The 24,085-nt window shown below is 43.2% G+C and overlaps 1 protein-coding gene across 1 annotated transcript; it reads right to left on the bottom strand.

The window, feature by feature from the left end:
• Positions 1 to 1,398: 1,398 nt before the first annotated feature.
• On the bottom strand, positions 1,399 to 23,677 carry sphk1 (sphingosine kinase 1). The gene is made up of 5 exons (XM_075454307.1): positions 23,176 to 23,677; positions 15,352 to 15,501; positions 12,257 to 12,351; positions 11,733 to 11,848; positions 1,399 to 6,990 (listed from the first exon to the last, which is right to left on the bottom strand). Exons 1-5 carry the CDS (start codon positions 23,600 to 23,602, stop codon positions 6,075 to 6,077), a joined length of 1,704 nt encoding a protein of 567 aa, XP_075310422.1. The 5' UTR covers positions 23,603 to 23,677; the 3' UTR covers positions 1,399 to 6,074.
• Positions 23,678 to 24,085: the final 408 nt, after the last annotated feature.

Here is a 24,085-nt window from a genome sequence, read left to right as displayed (position 1 = left end):
CTACCATCATCACGGGGCTGTTGGAGCGTATACATGGTCTCCTGCACACATATAAGTCCCTCTGCTACTGCACAGGGAAACTGTAGGGCTACAACGCCATCTGCAGTCTTTCGGCTTTCATGAATTCTTCTCACTTCATAAGAGACTGTTATCTGTACCTAATGTAGTTTAGATCAAAAGTACTAACACAAAACCACAACCTAAGAAATGTTTATTAGAATGTAAATGTTTGCATGAAAGGTCCATACTGTAATGTGACGTTTTAACCCATTCCGATCTGATACAGTACATGTGTATCTTTTACCTTTCAGGATTTTCTTTTTCTTTCTTTCCTCTCAAAGTTTCCAAAAAACATTTTGGTAGACAACTTTAAGTTGTGCAGTTTTTGTCTTATGCCGGAAGGGGTTAAATCAGAACTGGTCCAACACACAGACTCTGGGGAAATGCACCAGGGTGCCGCACTGTGCTCGTGTTTACGTCTCTCGGCCAGCACCACCCCGCTTTCCATGAATTAGAAGGAACTTATTGATGATTATTTATAAGATGGGGAAGTCTTCAATAATACAGCGTTCTTCTGATGCCTCTCCACATTCCATCTGTGCTTCAAAAACTTTTGATTTCCATCCGAATGAATCACTGATAGGGGAGAATTCAATATTAGTCAATTATTAACGCATCTCGTATAATACCATGTATTATATATTCATGCAACTATGTGACAAGTGCCTGTGGCCACATGAATAGTCATGAATGCTTTAAAATGGCCATTTTAATAATCAAGTAATAATTAATATTATTCAGATATGTGTTTGTTTCTTTTAATAATTGAAGAAGGAAACATTTGATCTTATCCGAAATAGTGCAAAAATATAAAGGTGATTTGTTTTATAGTATGTGATGTACTCATTTGTTCACAGCTGTTTTGGCAGACTCAGGTCTGTAGTGATATTTATTCTCCCACTTGATTTATCTCACAGACGTCAGTGTGATGGGAAAGCCCACTCAAAATTCTAATAAAAAAATGCAAATCTATATAAAAATCCCCACTCTCGGCTAATAAATTCCTCACATTATACAAGTTGTTTATGCCTAAACAATAACAGAGGACTTGATCTATGTGTGCGATCTTTAGAAGCGATATTCAGCAGGAATTTTGTCTTCCTCAAAATGTAATACAGCAGCTTCAGACCAGTGGAGGTACAGGTCTAACTCAAACGTATTAGCTGGCTTTTAGTGATTCTTGCTCCTGTCAATACATGTTTTCCCCTTCAGCTTTTGCATTTAGGTATTTTCTTTATCTCGGCTATCACATTTCCTGGAACTTACAAATACATACTGGAACAAACAGTCAGTTGGGTCATATCTTGGGTCAGGACAAAGAACAAACAAAAAGCAGCGTTTTTCAATATGAATAATGTTTATTGATCTTTTAAAAAAAAGGAAGTCCATAAACAGAAAAAAAAGAAGAAATGACCGCCCGATGGCTCCCTCCCCAAAGACACACACACAAACACATGTATGTGCTCTTTGTGTTTGTTTTATACCCTGTGCAGATTGGATCCTCGCTGCAACTCAAAAGAGAAAGAAAAGTTGCTTCCAATACTCAATACATGTGATTTCACGTGGTCAAGAATTTACATCTCAAAGACTTTCTCTTTCACCTGTGCACCACCTATCCACTGTCTTGTGTAAAGAGTAAGGCACTGAAACTGGTTTTCTTCTTGTCACTTACTTTGAGGGGAAGTAATACACAATACACAAAAACAGTGCCGTGTTTGTTGTTGTTCTTTTTTCCTTTTTGTTACCGACACGAGCTGCGTGGGTCATTAAAACCTCCCAGCTCCCAAAGCTAACTCACGCCAGCACATAAAAGCAATAAATGACGACTAACATTCGCTATCTATTTGCTAAACAACTGCATGATCTCAGGCTTTTGATCGCAGCTGATACAACGGCAAGTTTTTAAGAAGATTGTGACTAAAGCGTGTACACGGTACAGAAAGCATTACACCATCAGATTCCAAAAATGTCGTTGCATTTCTAAAGTTTCTCGAAACTGAGCTACGTCTGTGACGCAACTTTCTTAAATTGCTTTTAAAATGCCGCAACAGTCATGACAAAGACAAGTATTAACATTTTGGGTTTTTAAAAGGCCGCTGGTACATTAGAGCAGCCAGTGGAGCAAAACATTTTAACAGTATAATACCATAAGTAAACAGCAGTCGAACGCCTTACAACATGATGTTGATTATGATTATTTGCACAAATCGAGTCAGTTCCTCTTGATGATGAGTTACAATAAGTTGGATGTTGGCTTTCATTAGCGATGAGAAATTCCACATCTTCTGCAGCCGAACTTATGTCACCAGTCTAATCTGTAACTGGATATAAACACAAAAGGAACAGGTGGCAGTATGAGGAGATAGCGTTGTATAACGGAAGGATCCATTTTCAAGTTAAAGCCATCGCCCCACATTCAACACAGTCCAGCAGGGGGACCCCTCACTCCAAATCTCTGCAGCCATGACAAGGTATTTGCATAGCTCATCTCTGCACATACACTAAACACATTGAGTAAGGGAACATTGCATGTGGTCAGCTGCACATCTGCTGCTCCAGATGTGCAGCCTCCAGGAGAACGATGATGCATTCTAAGCAGCTGGATTACTTCACTGAGTCATGGCAGGAGGTTACAGTGTGTCGGACATGAGCCGTGAGCATCATACAGCATGTCAGTGTTTCAGAATGTAAAAATCAAGTCGGAGGTGAAAATCGGCACAGCAGTGAAGATGGAAACCCAAATTTACATGATCAGTCAGGTCAACTTCAAGTACATAAAAGGATTCTGAAAACATTGTTAGGGAAACAGAGGGGTGGGCTCTGTGAAGCTAAAAAATGTTCCTCATTCCTCATTTTCTATATTCTTCCTCACTTTGAAATGACAACAATATATTCCAAAGAAAATCCTATCATTTATCCAAAAGATGGTTTTTGTGTGCACCACAAATCCTAAAGTTCCACCTTCTAGAAATTCCAACTTGTTTTTGGCCTCGATTTTTTCCCCCCCACTAGAATAGAATTTTAGCTAACGGTGCAGATTTCATGAAGAAGCACGACGCTGTTGAGCTTTCATTTTGTGACAGAACCAGTGGGATCGGAAAAGTACCGGCACTGACAGTAATTGTGAGTTTAAAAGAACAAAATAATGATTTTGCGTTGACAATACACACGGTATCTGGAAATCGAAACAGCCTCAAACAGCACAAACACTATCCTCCGTTTATATTCACCAACAGATACTATCAGCAAAATGCATTGTTTAGTCGTATCAAGGTCAGGATTCATTTGATCAAATCAGATTTGACATTCTGTATTACATGTAAAATATCAGTCTTTCAAAGCATGCATAAAGATCAAATTGTTTTTATGTAAAATGAAAAAATACAGTTAACTAGTGTCATTTGCTTCTGCCTATTCATGATCTTCTCTGTAAAAAGAGAATTGAACGAGCCAGCTTCTTTCTCTGATATTCAAACCCAAACAAAGCATTTCATGGGATGCCAAGTACGCACAAGCTCTGCAGGTCCCGGATGAGTCATCCACATCTTTTGATTATTGCGAGAAAAGGCCCAACTCTAAAGTACCATTACGAATGTTGACAAAAAAAACTTCGATGTCAATAACGGGCCAGATACAAGCATACAGGGGACAAATAAAGACTGTTAAACCTTTAATTGGCTGTCGTGAGGACTTAAAGAAGGGCGTGATAATCATAATTGTCCTAATTGGCTATCTTGAGTCATGACAGTCCCAGAACATGAACAATATGAGATTCAAGCTGCAGGATTTTTTGTGAAATGTCCAAACTGACATGTTACAACTTCTATGTTCCAGGAAAAGGAAAAAAAAAAAAGAAGAAAAAAACGCACAATCATAGTTAAAGGAAAAAACAGTCCTGAAATCCTGTGAGATGGTTCTTTTCATTATGAGAGTGCATCCCCTCGCTCCAATGGCATTTGGAAAGTCTAGAGGAGATTATTTCATTTTATCACATTCATAGATGCTAATTTGATGACTGAGTGAGGCGCCATCTTATCACCTTGTTTCCTCACTTCCACGTGCACACGAAGCTGACACACAGCTGGCATGCCACTGCACCCTAATCATCATCGACAGTCCCGAATGATCCTTACTGTTGTTCGCATTATAATAAGGAAACAAATACGTTTTACATATTTGTTCTGTGTTCTGTGGAAGCCAGTCAACCGGCCAGTGGGATTCCTCGAGGAGCTCCAGGAAAGCAGCATGAGAGGATGTGCGCAATCGGCTCATCGCATTGGCCGTATTGCCCCCAGGATAACAGTGATGAATCCATCAAACCCTTTAAAAAGTTGAACATCAGCACTTCTTTGAACTCCATTAGCCGGTCAACACTATAGTTTTTACTTTCAGCAGAGGAGGTGATTTTGTTTTGAGCAAATGCAGCTGTATTCAGACATTATGACCTCTTTTACCCTGTTTACATTCTGCTTTTTGTTTATTTATCATTTAAGAACAGCTGACTGTTAAACTGAGATGACATACCTCTGCTGCATACAAGAGGATGAACAGCTCTGGTTTAGCATGGAGTAAACTGGTGTGTGTGTGTGTGTGTGCATGTGAGGTTGTCTACGTGTGCAAGAATGCGAATGGGACATGGATGATAATGCTAACACTGGCACTGTCCTCTGCTCCAGCGCACCAATGCTCATCACCGCAGCCAGCAAGGAGGCCACACAGAGGACCAAAACACTTGACTCTCTCTAGCTCACATTGATCACATCCCTCTCAATGTGAAGCAATGACAGACACAGTATGAAACTGCTCTTTACACACTCGAGTGTGCTTTAACCGGTCTAAAATGTGTTTGAAACCCACTTAAGTGCCGTAGTGTGATTGAAAAAAAAAAAAAAAGACTTTCTGTTTAGCACACTTTTACAGATGTAAAACCTCATACTAAGGACACATTAGGTGCTGATGGCTCATTAACCAATGGAGGGAGGGTGCGTACAATCTTAAGATGGTAAGAGGAGAGGGGATCATGTGCACAGAAGCATATCGTGCCCCTCCCCCCCACTAAGTGCTGCAGAGATGCGAGGGAATGTGTGTATGTGACGATCTGAGCATAAGTGGAGGGGGGATGGGGAAAAGAAAGTGTGTATTTGCGTGAGTGAAGGCAGTTCATACAGTTTTATGTTGATGAAACAGGGTGGGAGTAGAACGGAAATGGATCGGACGGTGGTGAAGGTGTAACTTCAGCTGGTTTCTGTCTGCACGGTTCCATACACGGGAGAGAAGGAGGAGGGATGTGGTAGGCAGGGTACCAACGCTTGACCTGGCCAAATCTGGCACTGCTTGATGTTTTTTGTTTTTTTTTAATATATAAACTATGCAAAGATTAAAGATTTGTTGATGTTAAATCCACTGGGGATTTATATCTCCTCAGCAAGAAAGGGCAGGCAATGCTGTCAGAGTGGTGGCCCAGCAGGGAGAGTGTTGGCTTGGAGTAGTACAGTGGGGCAAGGGGTGTGGTTTCTCCTGGAGCCTCCCAGGACAGGAAAATGTGCTTCTCTTCACGTGTGCCGTGCTTATGAAGTCCGACAGCAGAGTGCACGATGCACTCCTCTGCCACCGTACTGCCAAAGCTCCTCATGTACAATCTCACACATACACACACTCCTGTGCGCACAAACATACATAAAGCTCTCTCCCCGTCTATGTGCATAAACACACACACACACACACACACACACACACACACACACGCACGCACACAATCCCTCCCCATTTCTCTAATCCTGGACCAGCCAGAAGCAAGAACCACCCTCCATGGCTTTGACCCTGAATTGAGCATTGAGAGAAAGAGGGGATGGGGGTCCATGAAAATAGGACAAGTTGTCTCTGTAGAAAAATAAAGGAATTTCCAGAGGCTGATTAAAAGTCTTTGGCACTTCTGAAAATACAGCATACACAAAGAAACGGACTCTGAGTATAAAAAGGCTGAACTACAAAGATAAAGAAGAGACACTCCGAGTTCATCCACATATGAGTCTGGCCAGCCCTGGGTGGATTTGAGCCTGAACAGGCCCGTACTCCACCATCTCTCCATCCACAGTGATCATCCCTTGTGGAGAGATGGGCTCCAGCCGTAGGGCCCTGACTTTCTCGTACACCAGGTGGGGGCAGTCGCAGGCCAAGTGGGCGCCCTTCTCCATGGCGAGGAAGAGGCGCAGAAGAGCAGGCCGAGAGATTCCTGCCGTAACGTAGAACAGATGAATTACCCCGTCGTCTGCCATTGCGCCGGGAGCTGTCCACAGGTCCTCAGCGAGGTGGGACTGGTAAATAGCCAGCACCAAGACAAAGTCCTCCTCCTGGACAACTGTCCAACTCTCTGGGACTGGCTGGTCCAGGCCAGGAAGCAGAGCATCCACAGGGGCGGCGGTCTTGCTGTCACTCTGTGTCTCGGGTCTGTTGTTGTCGACGACACTGTTGGAGGAGTTGGTGATGGTGTTGTGGTTTGAGTTGGTGCTGATGCAACTGCGGCAAGAGCTTTGGTTTGGCTTTGGCGAAGCGTTGGGGACGAGGCGACAGGGAAGGGAAGAGCAGAGCGAGGGGTGCTGAGGTGTGGGGGGTGGATGGTTTGCCTTGATGCTTCCTTTTGGAAGTTTTGGTGCTTCCTTGACAGGCAGATAAGCTAACCTGCCCTGATACACTCTAAGGGAGGCCAGACGCACCAGGGTGCCCATCAGGAAGCGGATGGCTCCCACGTGGCGGTACTTTTCGCTCTCAATGTCGACATCTGCCACAAAGCCCCAGGCCAATGAGAGGAAGGAGAAGAGGCGTTGTCTTGAGGCCAAGTGAATCGACACCAGGTCCAGAGATCCAACCAGACCTTTGCACAGCATGAAGCCACAGCTCAGAAGCAGCTCCTCATTCCATGCTGGAGGCGACCTGATGGGTTGTTACAGAAATGAGGAATTACAAGCCAATACATGACACAACATCATCTGCGGTTGTTATAAATTACTGTTAATGAGCAGCAAGTACAGGATTATCTTCATTGTATTTTTGCTTTTTTAACTATGTAAGGGCTCAGCTGAGAAAACACGAAACCTCATGCAGATCCTGTCTCTTTTTTTATATATACCATGCCTTGGTTTGGCAACCTGTGCCCACAGATGGAGTGGATTGTTTTGCATAAACAGTTTGGTGGTATTTAAAAAGCCTTAACTAAGCATCACCAGTATCTGAGGATATACTCACGGACATATGTCGGAGCTTGCTGATAACAATTTGATTTCATGGCTAAAAGGAGTCTGAATGGAGCACTGTAGTGCATTCAGCATGTAATCAGGATGAAAAATGCTGCGGTAAAACAACTTTGAAAGATCAAAGCGATGCTCGGGGACCATATGTGCAAGAATAAAAATGATCGCATATATTGAAGTATTTGAATATGCCTACATTAAAGCTATGGTAGGTAATCCTAGAGAGCTAGCAAGAGAGCTAGCAAGATTCGAAAGTGTCCACTCCTCTAAGCTCCACCCCCCCCTCCCCATTCCGTCAGTGCTTCATCCAAAGCCGGTGGAACCGCATGCGCACATGGAGCAGGGAGCCGGCAGAGGGGGGCGTAGGCAGAAAGCAGAGGCATCTGATTGGTTTTTTGTAGGCGACCAATCCGAGATCAGCGTCCCGCTGATCTCGGATTGGTCAGCTTTTTCTCAGTCCTGCAGCTGCCACAGAGGTCTGATTATTTTCGCGGAGTGTCTATTTGCACCCCTGGTACAAATAGCCTTGGCCACACAGCTGAGCTATTCACACCCCGTGACGTAACACCAAAATAAAAGCTGCTGGCTTGCACAAAAAACATGGCGGACATCCGTTTTTTCGTCATCAGAAAGTGAAGAATACTGCTAGGTTTCGGCACTAATATCTGTTCCAATTAAAAACTAGATGGAAACATTGTGTTTTATTTTCATAATCGATGTTCAGTGAACACATTACAACCGTCAGTTTGTTAGTTTTTAGAAATTTCGCGATCATGACGTTCAGCCATATTAACTATAAAATTACCTGTACACCACAATTGTGTTATAAAATCAACTAGCGTAACAGTAAGCGATTTGGTTAAAGATGTAGGAGTCCCGGGTTCGATTCTTGCCCGATGCGTTTTGGCAGTGAGAAGTGATAGTGAACTGAATGTCTATTAGCACCCCTGGTACAATAGCCTTACACTATTCACACCACTGATCTATAAAGAAGGTTCTTTATAGATCTGTGATTCTTCACACCCCGTGAATTACCACCAAAAACACCTTGCACGTGAGCACAAAGGCCATTGCGGACATTCGTTTTTTCTTCATCAGAAAGCGAAGAATTCTAATGGCACTAATATCTTTTTAAATTGAAATATAGATGTCTTTCTTAACTCTTAGCTGAGGACATCTCTGGCCTAATGGATAGCGACGTAATCCTCCATACGGGAGACATAGTCATGTAAAAAATGTCTTATAATAAGTAGATCATATCTCTGTAAATGAGAATGCGAGTATCATAAAAGAGGCATTCCCATTAAAATTGAATTATGCGATCAATATGCCAGTGTAAATCCACAGGGGTACAAATAGCATACACTTCTAATTGCACCGGGGTACAAATAGCATACACTTCTAATTGCACCAGACGGGGTATCAATAGAACACATTGCTGAATGTACCGGGGTACGAATAGCATTCACTGCTATTTGCACCAGGGTACAATCAGCATACAGTGCTAATTGTACCAGGGGTGCAAATAGCCTTACCCTTATTTTCGTCCCTTTTTCTAAATACATCTTGTATAGATTTCTCTCAGGATAGACGGACCATTTCACCCAGTATTACAAAATGTGTTTCTGAACAGGATTACCTACCATGTCTTTAATAGGGAATTAATGGGGAGTTCGGACTTATTCAGAATGCTTGAATTGGAAGAATGGAGCGAGGAGGAGAAGTTAAAAGAGGCGTTTCCATTCTAAACAACCGCCATGGTCATTTGATCATTAATCTATTTTTCTGAATTGAAGTGTTTTGTCATTTTAAGGGATTCCATTAGATTTTGTGCGGCTCATCTTGGTTTCCTGTTTTACTGGCTTTTGTTTCCACGCTCTGTTTCATTGCGTTAACTTCCCTGGTCCTTTTCTTGGGTTTTCGCACCTGGATTCAGTTTGCCAACCACCACACGCGCCCTTTTGTTTGTCATTAGCTCCCTCTGTGGGACTTTTCACTGGTTTAATTTGTTCTCTGTTGGATCCTCATTTTGTTATGGTTGTGTTATTTGCTTCTTTTTTTTTTTCTTTATGTCCTGCCGTTGCAGCATTTTTTGTTTATTCAGTAAAAGTGATTTTATTTTACTCTTGCCAGCCTCTTCAATCTCATCTGCATTTAGCTCCCGTGCTCCTCAACACACTGCACTGCAAGTCCCGTCAGGGCCTGTGGGCACTTAATGCAAAAACGAGGGCACGTATTTATGTATGGCTAGATTTTTATCTATTTATTTTTTTCTTCAGCTGACATTGGGCGGGCTCCATAAAAAACACAATGCAGTGGTGTTGCCATCATTCATGTAGTTTAGTTAATATTTAAATACGATAAAGACTGTAAAGACAATAAATCAAACATTGATGATTGACAGTAGAAATGTTGTGTTAACAATGGTGACATTTTCTGAGCAGCACTGAATATGAAGTGATGAGACAGCACTTTGTCGAAGAACATACCGGAGGTACTAATGATGAAGTGGCAGTAGCACTGATGAGCCAAAACATTATGACCACTGACACATGATTTAAATTATCCTGATATTCTTGTGACGACGGCACGTGTCCTGCTCTGGGAGATATTTACCAGCAAGTGGCCAAGTGAAAGGGCAAGAGAAGAGTGACTTTCATCACATGGTAGTCACGAGAAAAAAGAAGAAAGAAAGTGCACTCTCTGTCATTCGAACGTTTTATACATTAGGATATAACAAATATCAGCTGGTCATTACCAGGTCTTAAAACTAGGTAAATACAACTACCGTATTATTATCCATTTAACAAAAACTAAGCCAAAATTTGGAGGCAGTGTGTAAAAAAAGTAAGTACACCCCATGATTAAGAAGTTTCGCAGGAATAACTGGTATTTTGACCCACTGTTCTGCATGTCGTTTCAAATCATTAAAGTTTTCAAGCATGTACACCTTAAAGCCGTGCCACAGCATGTCAATCAGGTTTACATCTGCACTTCGACTGGACGATTTCAACACCTTCATTCTTTTCTTTTCCAGCCGCTCTGTTGTAGATTTGCTGCTGTGTTTGGGATCATTGTCCTGTTGTAAGACTCGACTTCAACCAAGCTTTAGCTGTCAGACGGATGGCCTCACATTTGGCTCTGGGATACTTTGGTTCATGGTCGACTCAAAGACTGCAATGTGCCCATGTCCTGTGGCTACAAATGCTTGACATTTGGTATGAGCTGTTTGTGCTGATGTGCTGTCTTTGGTCTTTTCCAAACCCTGTTCATGATGACCAAACATCTCATATCTGTTCAAAAGGACATTGTTCCAGAAATCTTGGGGATGTTTTAAATGCAACTTTGCAAACCTAGGTCATGCTGCCATATTCTTTTTAGAGAGGGGAGGCTTTCTTCAGGCAAAGAAGCCACACTTGTTCAGTCCTTTTGTAATTGTACTTTCATGGATTCGACTTGCTAACTGAGGCCTATAGAGTCTGAGATATAGCTCTCATTTTTTCTTCCTTTTGTTTGTTTGTTTCTTGTGCCCAGTCTCGACCTTGGGATGAATATGTTGACCAATTTTCTATCTCACTGTAGAGCGATTGACTCTAAATTGTTTGGAAATTTGCCTTCGAACCCTTCCCAGATAGATGGACAGCAACGACTGCTTCTCTGAGATTATTCTTGTAGTGTTTCCTCTTTTGAGGTTGTATTTACTTAATTTTTAGACCTGATAAAATATGTCAAAACGTCTTTAAATTCAATTATTTGCTGATTTGTAAAACCTCAGAACCGAAAGAGTTTCTTATTTTTTCACATGACTGTATTTCAGGCAGACCACTTAGAGCATGGACTCGGTGCTCCCAATCAGCAGTCGTGGCTACTGTTCCCACTGACAGTGGTAGAAGAAGGCAAAAACTGGCACGGTTGCTTGATGAATGAGGATCTGCTGCAAAAGTCTTAGTGTCGCCCATGCAGTCCATTAGATCTTATAGTTCATGGCTCTGCATGTCTGAGCTGTTTCGGTGTCATCCAAAGGCCCAACAGCTTGTAAAGCGGATGTGGTCATGATGTTTTCGGCTCACCAGTGTTGCTTCTCTGATGCTGTGCCAACAACCAACCAGCAGATGGAGACGATACCCTGGACAATGTTTTGGGCCAACAGGTCCCGCAGCTGCACCCTGGACCGTAATCTGTCATAACTCTTTTTTTCTAAAACTATTACATCATTCATTTGAGAGTTTAAATAACCTGAAAGGACCTCTTGCCGCACAGCAAAGCAGCTACAGTCCCTCCTCTCTCTCTTGAGGAACGATGTGCCCAGTCAGCCTTTAGCATAATTACATAGGAAGGAGATAAATTGTCTTTTAGGCTGAAGCAGGTTCGGCTTTTGCACCGTTAGACCATGCATTTAAATGGCTCATTAATAGGCCGACTCACTGTGAGTAGTGGTGGACAGACGCAGCCAGGGCATTACCAGAGCCACCTGGTAGGATACCCAGAGGGGTCTGGATAGCATCCTGCCAGTCTTCTCGATCCATCAGACCATTTATCACCTGAATGAACAAATACAGAAACAGAAGCATTGGAATAGTTTATGTAGGACAAAAAGTTCCAATAAAAGTTGTGCCACCTTTTGTAATGACACAATCTGTGTCAGATTAACAACTGTTAATCCTCCCCAAACTGTCCCAAACAGTTCGTTGTCAAGTATGGTAGTCCAAGGGTGACGTAATGGTACCATGACTCAGGACAGAGCATAAAAAGAATTTGTCTGTGACCACACATTTTTTGAGCAAGAGTCAGCACCTGAGCTCTTTGGTCCAGTGTGAAACCAAATTAATATTTCATATACCTATTCTAAGAGGTGCTGGGAATAGACAAGAGGGTACAGAGCTTGATGGGATTTCAGTCTATGATTGATTAACAACTGTGTCATTACAAGGCTTGAATAGGCTGGTCACCTCAAACAGCAGCCCGTCACCAGACATAATAACCAGGGCATCCCACTGTGACAGGTCAGCCTTCCTCACCAGCTCCCGTGCGTGGTTCGGGCGCTCTGAATAACACAAAGGACACAAGAGAAAAAACACTAATTCAAAAGAGAAAATGTGGCAGAAAACATTGCAACGGCCGAGATAGAGTCACGCTCCCTTCATCCATCACCAGCCTCTGGGGTGGGATCAGGAAGCTTAGGCAGAAAAGAAATTCAATTTCCCCTTATCCCTTCAGACACATCGCATTAGCTCATACAGTGGCTACTCAACAGCTCCAAGGGAGCTTAGCCGGCCTGCAAACATCTGTGACAGGCGTGTGCGAGTGTTGGTTATTTTGCTGGCAGAGCAGTGAACTATTTGCTAAGCCTAGTTTTATTGGCAGCGTCCTTGAGTGGGTCCCTCTGCTGGGGGTCTCTGTGGGCTCATCCCGCCAGCATTAAAGTCTACAGTCCTGCCAGCCGAGACTCCCCAGCGTAGCTGTGCATTTAGAAAGCAGCTTTAAAGAGAAAAGGAGGATGGCAGACATAAAGTTAAGAAGCAGTGATGTGCCGCTACTGTGATGGAAATATTTTTCCTCAAGTATTGATCAACCCTCTAATTTCACTTTGCTCGACCTCTACCTGCCTCCAACTGTGCTCTCCTGGGTGCTCCCTGTTTTGCTGCTGATTGTTTGTTGTATGCTGGACGGGCTGGAAGCGGTGATGCAGTGCTGCGCTGACAGACCCAGGCAGAGTGAGTAACTGCGCTGCACAGCTGACTCAGGACTTTGAGTACTCCAGGCCTGAGACCGGTGCTTTGCTTTCATGACACTTCCTCAATGACGGGGTCGTTGGGAAACACACATGTGAACATCACACTGAAGCTGAAGGCGTGGGCAGCTTCTGGTTACACAGCTCCATTGTGTAGCATCACCTGTTTTCACCAACAGTCTGTTAAAGTCTCAGAACTGAGGCCAGTTGGTGGACCTTTGGGAGAGGAATTCTTGTCTGATAGGAGTCTAACAGCTCAACCGTCTTGGATCTTCTTTTTGTTGTATTTTGTGTTTTATGATGAAATCTGCAGGCAGATCAGTCCAGCACCTGAACTCTTCAACTACGAAGCCATGCTGGTGTAATACACGTAGTGTGTGGATCAGAATAGTCATGCTGAAATATGCAAGGCCTTCCCTGAAAAGTACTTTATCTCAGTCTATTTCAAATTCATTCTGGTCTGGAGAAGGCAGCGGCTGGATCATGATCACACATGGCTTCTTGTCTGCATGATAGAGCTTTAACCTGCATTTGTGGACGGCCCGGATTTCCTGGAGGTGCTCTGCAGCCCATGCAGGCATTTCCACGACAGAATCGTGCCTGTTTTGAGAGCACGAATAGCACTGGCATCCTATATTGATATCTATTAATTGTCTTTACTTTTTTAAGCTGAGGAATGTTCATCTTTTTGAATTGCTTCGCAATTTGTAGACGCAGTTTTATGCACATTGCTGAATCTCTCTCTGTCTTCTGAGGGATTCTGCCTCCTTTGTCACTTTGTTTTTCGTTAATAAATCTTCCTTGTTTTTGTAAGTCCGCATCCGTGTCCTCTCTTCCACACCCAAACCTGACATCCTTTAGGTACTGACCTGAGATAATTGAGCTAATTGGTTGCAACACGTTCCTCCAGCTGGTTGTTTTTAGTAGCACTTACTACTATCTCCCACCGGTCTTTTGTTGTCCCATCCCAACTATTTAGAGATTACTGCTGTAATCAAATTCAAGATTATCTAATATTTTTCACAGTAAAATGTCTTGAATGATATTTTCTGATTTTATTGACATTTTACACACCTTAGCAACTTTTTTAAAATTGCGATTGTCGTGAAACCACTGTCACATACACCCGCTGAATCCTCTATGTGCTGTTGAGGTGACAATAATATCTATTTCAGGATTTTAAGAATATTTACTGTGCGGACAAAATCATGGGGACATTCCAGTTCTTTCAATTCCCGTCAGCCTCTGCTGCTTTTACCTGAGGTTAACCCAGGTAAAGATGAAAATTGGTACACTCTATGCTTCATACAGTATGTAAAAGGTACATGCTGACACAAGAGCCGCTTCCTTGTCCTTCCTCAGGCAAAAGCAGTGTGATACACTCATCAAGGAGGTGAATGCCGAACAAACTGGCTCATAGTTTCATCTTACTGGCTACTGTATCTGACCACCCACGGTCCTAATTGACCCACAACCATCTTTTAGGTCCCGCTCCATTCCTCTTTGTAGGTTTGTCGGTAATTACTGTGTGTTTTGTCATCGCTTTCCAGCTGCTGACCTTCCTTTAAGTCCCAAGAGTGTGCACAAAGACCCTGCATGCACACCAGCATGCTCTCTCAAACAGAAAAAAAAAAAAGCACCCAAGCACAGTTTCTGCCCCACTGCTCTGCCTTGGCTGTCATAATCCGTCTCACTTTGAGCTGAAGCAGAGATTCAGCTGCATACTGCCGAGCTGATGCTAGAAGAGACAGCTTTAATCTTACCTGACAAATTCTTGGTCCTGTCAAACAGAGTTTGGCTGAAGGAGCGCGAGGAGGGAGAACATTAGGAAATATCAGGCGAAATGATCCAGAGTGCAACTTTCATTAAAGTTCAGTGTGGCAACTCTACTGTGATCAGAAAGAGGTCAAATGGAGAATAGAGCATTTGATGACGATAACGAATGCAATATTGTTAAAGGTCGCCAAACAGCATTAGCAACTCATAGAGAATGTCGAGCAGCTGGCATGACTGAAATGAGAATTTAATGCCTGTCAGAGTACACGTGCTTGGGCTCCTGCAGATGTATGCGCACATGCTCATGTTTGCTATGAACATGTGGCCTGTGAATTTGTTATCATAAAAACAATGCATAATTCCTGCAGAGATTAAAAGTTGTAATCATTCCAACGTGCGTGTGTAACTGACAGGATGACCTAGTTCTCAGATTGATCTTTCCATGATTTGGCCAAAGGTTTAATCCCTGTTACATATTAAGATGACATAGGGAAGAGAGCCAGCTAAATGCATGTGGAAAATGCGTTGGTGACTGACCTGTGATGACAAGTTCGTAGGGAACGGAGGCCTCTGTGAGCAAGCCCTGTATGTGGCCGGTGAATAGCTGGAGAGCCTGTCCTCGCCCGCTCTGGGGGTTCACCAGGATCATGGTTCTGCAAGGCCTTCGGACCTCTGTATACATCATACCTGAGACAGACAGGGAGAGGCTGGTGTGAGCGAAGGCAAGGATGAAGATGATGACAGGAATATTTCAAAGAGCGTGCCGGAACAGCCTTATCCCCTCAGGTCTATGTGGCACAGAAATGCGACGTGAAAAAAAGTAAGAAGCAGTAGATTCGCCGGCTGCGAGAGTATTTACAATGACAGCGCTTGATTTTAATGTGACGTTCTTCAAAAAGAGAGGGCTTACAGATGCTCCTCATTTGGGATCTTACCAATTATTGCCATCCCAATGAGAAAACACTGCAGACAGACCAATCAGGGGTAGAGCTCTCTGAACAGTGTCAGGGGTTACAATTACACATATTACATTACATTTAAGTTGTAACTGTACATCTGCAATTGTCTTTGGTGAAAAAGTGCTGTAATACCCTTTAAAACACCATATCGGTTCTTTTACATTGACAGCTGGACGTCTTCTCTGCCTGACTCACTCTTGTGGCTTTTACCTCACGAATGGCGGTGCTGTACATTACTGTAAGCAGGTAAGCCACCCAGATACCCTCAGAGTTTCAGGAACAGATAACCATGCATCTGCTAACGTTACTTATATTCTAGCTTTCGCCTCAAGTTTCAGTTTAGCAAAGGAGTGTTAAGCATCAGCCCAGTTTGTCGTATGTCAAAATCATAGTAGTGACACAATGAGGGCAGATGGTAAAGTTGTGAGATGGCTACGTTTTTCTTTGCAACTCTGTAACCATGTTTTATTATGACATTAATATCTATTTATTTTACCACATATTTATATTCAAGACTACCAGGGTTTCTCAATCCTTAACGCTGACAATACTTTTATTGCCCAACCCTAACCAACTCCGATTGAAAGCAAAGTGGAAATGTGAAAAGTTATTTGACCGTATCAGGTCTGATGGGACCTGAATTTGATGAGCATCCACCCCTTACTACCTCCTAGTAAGCATCTTTGGAACACCTAACAGTTGTGCAATGTCATATTTTGACAAAGTCACGTAAGGCAAAACAGAGACGTGTTCCAATTTGCAAAGAAATTTGCACTCCGGTGTAGCTGTTTAACAAATCTTTAGTCTGTGTTGTGAAACGGCTTCATTTTTTGTGCTGTGGACCAACACAGCTTTACACATTCTGGTGTGAGACTGAGTCTTTTCTCACCTTTGAATGGTTGGAAACAACGGTGGTTACTCTGGCTTAGGCTTCAACCTGACAGAAAGAACCTTATCCATTGGCTTTGGGACGGGCATGAGATCCAAAATGTGTAAGGTTGATTTAATTTTCATATTTGGCTGAATTAAAATCAAGAAAACGGTTGACAAATGTACACAGTTGGGTGGTTTGTGCATTTAATGTTTGTCAGTCACAGTGTCAGCCTTAGGGCTGACTGATATCTGGCTGCCTCTTCGTAATGTGTGCCTGTTGTGTCTCTTGTTAAAGGTATTTTAGTCTCTTATTGTACAGTTGTGAGTTTTGCAAAGGAGAAAAAAACACTTTGTTGGTGACAACCGTAGCTAATGTTTGGTATGAGTCTTATGGTTTGGTAAGGCTTGGCAAGGCCGGTTTTATTTGTGTATTTCGTGTACAAGACAATTCAAAGTGCTTTACATAAAACATTAAAAGCATTACAGCAGGACGCAGAGGAATCCTTAAAAGTACATTCAAACAATCCTCAAAGAGAGTAGAAGAAATTAAATAAAAACAGAAAAAGCTAAAAATGGAATAAGCCAAATAAAATGCAGGAAATAAAAGTTACGGTATGAGGAATTAACAGTTGTTTTGATATAAAGGTGGCAGCAAATAGAAAAGTTTTTAACCTCTCCTGTTTACTGACGTTCCGTCTCACCCTGGAGAAAACGGTGACTCCCCCAATTACCACTGTATAATGCACAGTCTGCCCCTGGGGTTTGGGAGCCAGCCTCTTGCAGGGCGTTTTTTCCAGGAGAGATACTATCTGGCTCACCTTGTTTTCAGCTTGACACTATAGAATTACTTTTATATATGTAAATATATATATATATGAAAAGTATATGAAATAAAAAGAGAACAATAAAGTTAAATGTTATGATACAAATTCACAAACAGTACTGCCACTAAAAGGAATTACTGCTTTTAAAGTGCATGCAGAGAGAAGCTTCGCCCTCTGAAGCAGATGCCCTTGACCATGCGAAAAGACAGATTCAACAGAAACCGTATGAAATGAGTCAGTAAGGACGAAAAAATCATTTCAATGAGGGACATAGAGGGCAGACACATCAGTATCAGTTTCTACGACAAAACCATAGCTGTGGATTTTGCTGACTTTGGTATTTAGCAGGTATATAAAAATGTGATCACACCCAATGAATAATTCAATTTCTGGATTTTTTCTCATCATATCATACCATCGAATCATCCTGGTTTTCATTCACATTTGTCAGTCTGGTAATTGTCCTCTTGACAGTTCATAGCGTCCTTCTCTCCTTCTGAGACCTGCATGTGATGCAGTTATCACTGCCGGTCTCTATTGCACTCGGCTTGTGGTGATGGGACACGGAGGTTCAAAAATATCTCAGAGACAGATGCGTGAACCCACCAGGAAGACTGTAGTGAGAGTGCAAAAACACGCAGGCATGTGCCAAACTCCACTTCCACACAGAGTCACCATTGTTTGCTACTTTTATTCCAGCACAATGTGCCTTTCAGACACAAAAGGTCCACATACTTCCAGAATACAGTGGAAACCAGCTTTGGACAGTGGCAGAGCTGTGGGATCAGGTTTTGCACTCAGGTGTGCTGAGCTGAAAGTCATCCCCTTCATAAATCCCCGGGCTCCCTTGAAAAGTTCTAAAGCGCGAATCTTTATTGCTTGGATACAAAGAGCTGTGGCCTTTTGGGCAGCAGAAGTTCTCTTGCAATATCGTGTTCTTTTTTTCAGTGATTCGAACAGAATAATGGATAATGGAATAAAGGAGAAACTGCAGTTCAGTCAAACTTTCAGGTAGCTAAGGCAAACCCATCACGTTTTATACTTCATAACTCATTTGCTTTAAATAACTCACTGGGTATCTTCAGGTCACTTATCTCCATGAACAGAATCAAACTGATGAATTAGGTGTGTTAATTGATAGGTTGCGTGTCAGTATGATGGCGTTTGCTAATTAGCTCTTATCACAAACTGAAGCTGAGTCTGATGGGAATTTTATTAGTTGTGTAGGTCCCAAACCTTTCATGCTGCTAAAAAGGGTAAGCTGATCGACAACTGCTGCTTTGCACTTTTTGCTGCTCAGATGTCATCCACCACGAAGAAACCAGTGAAGGCCCTAGGAAGGGCTTTTAACTGTAGCTTGAGACAAGTCCATTCTCGGGCCCCTCCCCTTGGCCCTATACCGCCATTTGGTAGGGGTAAGGTGGCTCTTTTCATGGAGTGGTGGTCATCTAGCCACCCAAATAGCCCCCAATGCCCCTGTTGAAGGGTTAGATGACCCCTATTCATTGATCGCCAATGAAAAGGCCCACCTTACATCTGCCAAATGGAGAAGTAGGGCAGATTGGTAGGGCCAAGGAGAGATTGGGATAAGGTCACACTGTATCTATCCATCCAAGAGCTGGAGTCCTGGCTGACAAATCAAGCCTACCATACGGGTATAAGATCTAGATATTCAAACATAGCGTCATTCCATGGCTTATCAATGAGACTGTAACCAATACAGTCAAGTGCTACAGCGCGATAAGCAGAATTGTAGCTTTCTGTGGAAGCTGGGACTAGCTCAAAGTCTGTGCAGCATCACCAGATGAGGGGGAAGAATAACTTGCTGAAGCTCCCAATGAAGAACTTGTGGAAACCCACTCTAAACAGATGCCGCAAGACTAAGAGAAACCATGACCCCAAACCCTCAAGTAGTTGTCGAGATCAAAATGGGATGGAAGTGGAGGGAAGCTCAGACTGTGGGTGGTGCAGTTTTGGAGGCAAATCACATGGTCCTGGTGTCCTGGTGGGGCCATTGTCTTGACAAAGCTGGCCTGAATAGCTGCAGCATCACTGTGAGAGGTCAATGTGTGAGATTAGAGGGTTACTGATCCAAGATGAAGTATGAGCTTCGGTTGAGAAGGTGCAAGCTCTCTGAATGGCTTGACTGCCTAGGCAATAAAGGACCAAGTGTTGGCTCACAAAGTCTTGTGGTCTGAGCTTTGGAAAGCTGTAACCAGAAAAGATGAGCGTTGTGATTGTCAGACCCAGGGAAAAGCTTACACTGATTCAGCATAGTGTAGAAATAGAAGTTTTTAGAAGCTGCAGCCACAACAAGATTAGGCTAAACCCTTTTAGAAGCCTCTAAGTATATGATCATTCTAGAAATTCCCAGTTCCTGGAAAGAGTACATTAAAGCAATGTTAAGAAGTCATCACTGATGCATTCAGGTGCATCAAGAAGCTTTGTATTGAAAGCATCGTAAACTAAAGTATTTGTTGGATTTTAATTTCGAAGTGGTGATGATGGTGCTAGATAAGGAATTAAAAGCTTGCAACAACAATTAATAGACAATTAGTGTTTATCCTCAGATATTTAACTTAAAACCAGAAATACCGTCTTTAATTATGCTGGAATTCCTTTTTGTTACGCAATACCTGGGCTCTTGTGTTTTTAAAAGACATCTTTTTATATCTTAAAGGACGAATAAATGCTGATTTTTCATCTTCATCTTTTCAACAAAGCGATCCCAAAACAACTTCTTTCCGAACATTCCTCTCCACCGGTGTCGGTACGTCTACGTTCGTGGGGCAGGTGTGTGTGTGTGTGAGGCAGCAGGAGGGATCCGGTATGTGAGTGTGTATGTGAAATCTGTCTGAGACAAGTCAGATACCTCTAGGCACGTCCTTCCCGTCACATTGGCAAGCAATCTTTCAGCTGCAGTGTGTGCATTTCACAGTTAAAAGTGAGTGAATACACCCACAAACACAAACAGGACGGTGACGGGCAGACTGGATACGACAATGTGTCAAAGTGTTCCTGTCTCATTACCACATAGTGTACAATAGTGCAAATAAATCTTATATAAAGTTCTACTGTGTCCTTATGTGATGCACATACTGCAGTACATGTGGGATTTATTAAAACCTGAAACCATTCAAGAAAACTGTTGAAGCTGAAAAAGAATATGCGGGATATTTTGTGAAAGCTTTCTTGTTCAGGAGCAGGACTATATTCAGACTGCAAACAAGCTGCATTCCAAGGTTGGGTGAGTGTTTGCTGGAGTGGAGAGGAGGACGTCCACAGGGTATAAACACCACAGCCCACTAAGGCAGCATCAGGCAGGGGTGGAGGAGGGTCTGACAGGCCATCACATCCATGTGTCACAGAGCACAAGACGAACGCTCCATAGGGAATGAGATGCCGGCTGGGGTGAGAGGTCATCCTGTGACTTAAGCAGAGTCCCTGGGGGAGATCGCTTACTGACAGGCACACCTGACCCTGAGGCAGCTGAAAAACAGCCACTTTTGGGAAGGGGGGCTTGACCAGCTATTCCCTTATTTCATTCTCTTTTGCAATAGCTCATTTCTTACCGGGACACAAGGAGTAAAACTATAATACTTACACTTGTCCTTCAGCTTATTTGTGCGTGTTTTAAGGGACACAATTGGTCAGATACAGACTCAGATGTAAGAAAAACTCTCAATATTCAATGCCATCTTATCACTGCCTCACAAACTGAATGTAATATGTGTAAAATCTATCATGTAGCTGGTGTTCTAGCAGCTGAACAGTCACCGAAGTCAAATCAAGTAAACATGAATGCTTTGCACGCAATAACGGGGCAGGTTTTCTAGCAGCAAGACTATATCATAGTTTATGCACTTCATTATTTAACCCTCCTTCACTCCAGTTGTCATGAGAATAAAACTCTAAGCCACCACTGAATAGATTTCAGCGCACAGACTAAACTAATAGAGTTACAACCTTGCTGTAAGCAATACTGTTACGTTAAATGCCGCGTTTAATCACCTTATACTTATGTGAAAGTGTGTCACCATGATAGCTCTCTGCCTAAATACCAATCTTGCGCGGCAACTGAACTTCTAATCCAACCTTTCCATCTGCAGTCCCAGATGAGATGACATGCAATTAACTTAGGGGAAAATGCACTATGAGGGATTAGTGAATCATACTGACTTTCATGCACCCTCTATGACAAGTAAAGGGACAATTCTGCTGCATATATTAGCAAGATATTACTCATTTAAAAGCCATTATATATTCTGTTAAATTCTGCGTTATTGGCTAGCCTGGATCTGGAACGCTAAAACAAGCTGCTGTGTTCAAAAGAGGCAAAGGAATCAGGAATAAAACATTAAACTCTAAGAACTGGGCTATTAGTATGTATGACTGAGCGCTTGAGCTCTTTGATGAGCCGAGTGAGAGGACAACGACTGGGGCCAGTTACCTCTCAGGCCACCATCTGCCCACCTGCCTGGCATACAGGACTGGATCTCAAACTCCGGCTGGCTGCAGACCAGAGGGAGGCTGAGTGTTCCTCCCCACACAGTGCCCAGTCTTTCTCTGTGTTTGCAGTGTACACCTGGAGGCCGCAACCAGGAGGGCGACCTCATGCCATATCCCCACTACTCGCACTCGCCTCCACCTTTGGAAGCCAACATTCCGAATTAGTCACTGTCAAGTCAAATATCTGCCTCTTCTTTGAGTGTGTGGCTGCTTTATATTTTAGAGTCTATAAAAAAAAAGGAGGGGGGGGGGGGGGGGGTATTACCCGACATGACATAGAGGATTCTGAAATAGCACCCTAATGATAAACAAAGGAGCAGTGGGGATAATTGGCTGCGTAAAGTCTTCTCATATTCTATTCATGTTAATTACCCTGTCACTGTTATACCAAGATGGAGCAGATAAAACTAACGAGACTGGAAGAAATAGAACTTGAGGATGGCGTGCATTTTAAACAGAGCAAGACATGATGAGACCTAATTAGACGATGCTGCTGCAAAGCAGGACGAAAAACAGACGTTGTTTTGATGGGAATTTTTTTTTTTTTTTTTCCACTCACCCATCAACAATTTATTCTCAGTGGGAAATCTGACAATAAAAAGCCCGAGCAACGGCCACACTCCGCTGCTGACAGCGGATCAGTTGAAAAACTTAACGACTTAAATGGTCATCTTGTGCGAGCTTCTGATGTGTTAAGGCTCCAGATCCACAGTTCTCACACCTGGCAACCGCGTGGGCCGTGCGCACGAATGGAACAGCAGCTGACGGCTGCTGCCAGGTGTGGCTCACCTCTCACCTCTCGCAGCAGGTAGGACAGGTTACCTAGAGCAGATGGAATGTGTTTCCCTCTCTGCCGCACCTGTTTTCAACGTAAAGACTTTGAAGAGTGTGATAGAGGTAAGCGATCTTAAGTGCCAGATTTGTGAGAACCAGATGAGAAAGTAAACCACAGGTTGGTTTGCTCTCAGGTGGCCCCTCAAAGGTACAGGCCTATTTGCAAAAACTTTTGTCACAAAAACTAAAGTTTATCTCAGTGGCTGACCTTGTTGGACACATATCTTCTTATTAAAATGATCTCCCCCTTATATGTGTATCTATATATATATAGATATAGAGATATCTATCTCTATATCTACAATTTCAATCTATATTGTAGGTTTCCAGGCTTTAATTGTAGTGTTTCCCACGATGCTTACCGTCTCTACGAGGCGCCTGCAGCGCTGAGGCATCTCGGATGGCATGAGCCCATCTCTCCGCTTCCTGGAGGTTGACGAGCGGGTCTTGGAGCAACGCGACCCGAAAGCACTGCTCCACTCTTTGCCGGGTCACTCCGGCGCTCATCCAGCGCCTCTTAAAAGGGTAAAAATAAGCTGTAAAGTAAGCGCCGACGTCCGCGCTGTCCGGCCCTCTGTGCGCCCGGCAGCCGACACAGTCTGTCAAGTTAAAAACCATCTTAGTCCGGTCGGGTGATGAGGAGATCCTTTGGACCGTCAGGGCGCTCTCCGTCAAGCTCACCGAGTACCGGACCCGGTCGTTGAGCGTGTCGGTGAACTCACCGTACAGCACGCCCACGAGCCCGTTCCGCTGCCGGGATGGGTCCGGATCTGAGGCGTCTTTCTCCATCCCGGACGGAGAGTGCGACGCGTCCCGGAGGCCGGTGCGGATGGTGGTGCGGTGCAGACTCTGAACCTATCAGCCTGCCGTGGGACCCTTTAAGCGTAAGAGCATCGGCCTCACTGCCTTGTTCAGAGTCTCTCCCTAGTGACGGGAAAGGGAATGGCAGTGACTTTTAGAGAATATTGTAAACTAGTCTGCCAATATCACGCCTTTTTTTTTCGTGTTTTACGATCTTCATTTTTTTTCCCGTCTGAATAAAAGTCACATGATAGGAACCTGCTATAAGGTCACCTCTCTCTGTTTTACTCAAATAATATCCAATTGCCATGTTTTTGTTCAGAGAAATCTTCATCTTTAAATTAATAAAAACTTTAGACGTCTTTTCAAGCTCCAGTGTGTAACATTTAGAGTTTTCTACTGACAGAAATTTAAAAATCGTTTAAAAGAAAGTGCGTTTCTGGCGCTTTGGGCTGCATCATATTATACAGT

This window comes from Odontesthes bonariensis, chromosome 21, assembly GCF_027942865.1.
Source record: "Odontesthes bonariensis isolate fOdoBon6 chromosome 21, fOdoBon6.hap1, whole genome shotgun sequence".
Lineage (NCBI taxonomy): Eukaryota > Metazoa > Chordata > Actinopteri > Atheriniformes > Atherinopsidae > Odontesthes > Odontesthes bonariensis.
Note: the sequence above shows the minus strand (reverse complement) of the source record. Positions and strands in the feature narration are given on the sequence as shown.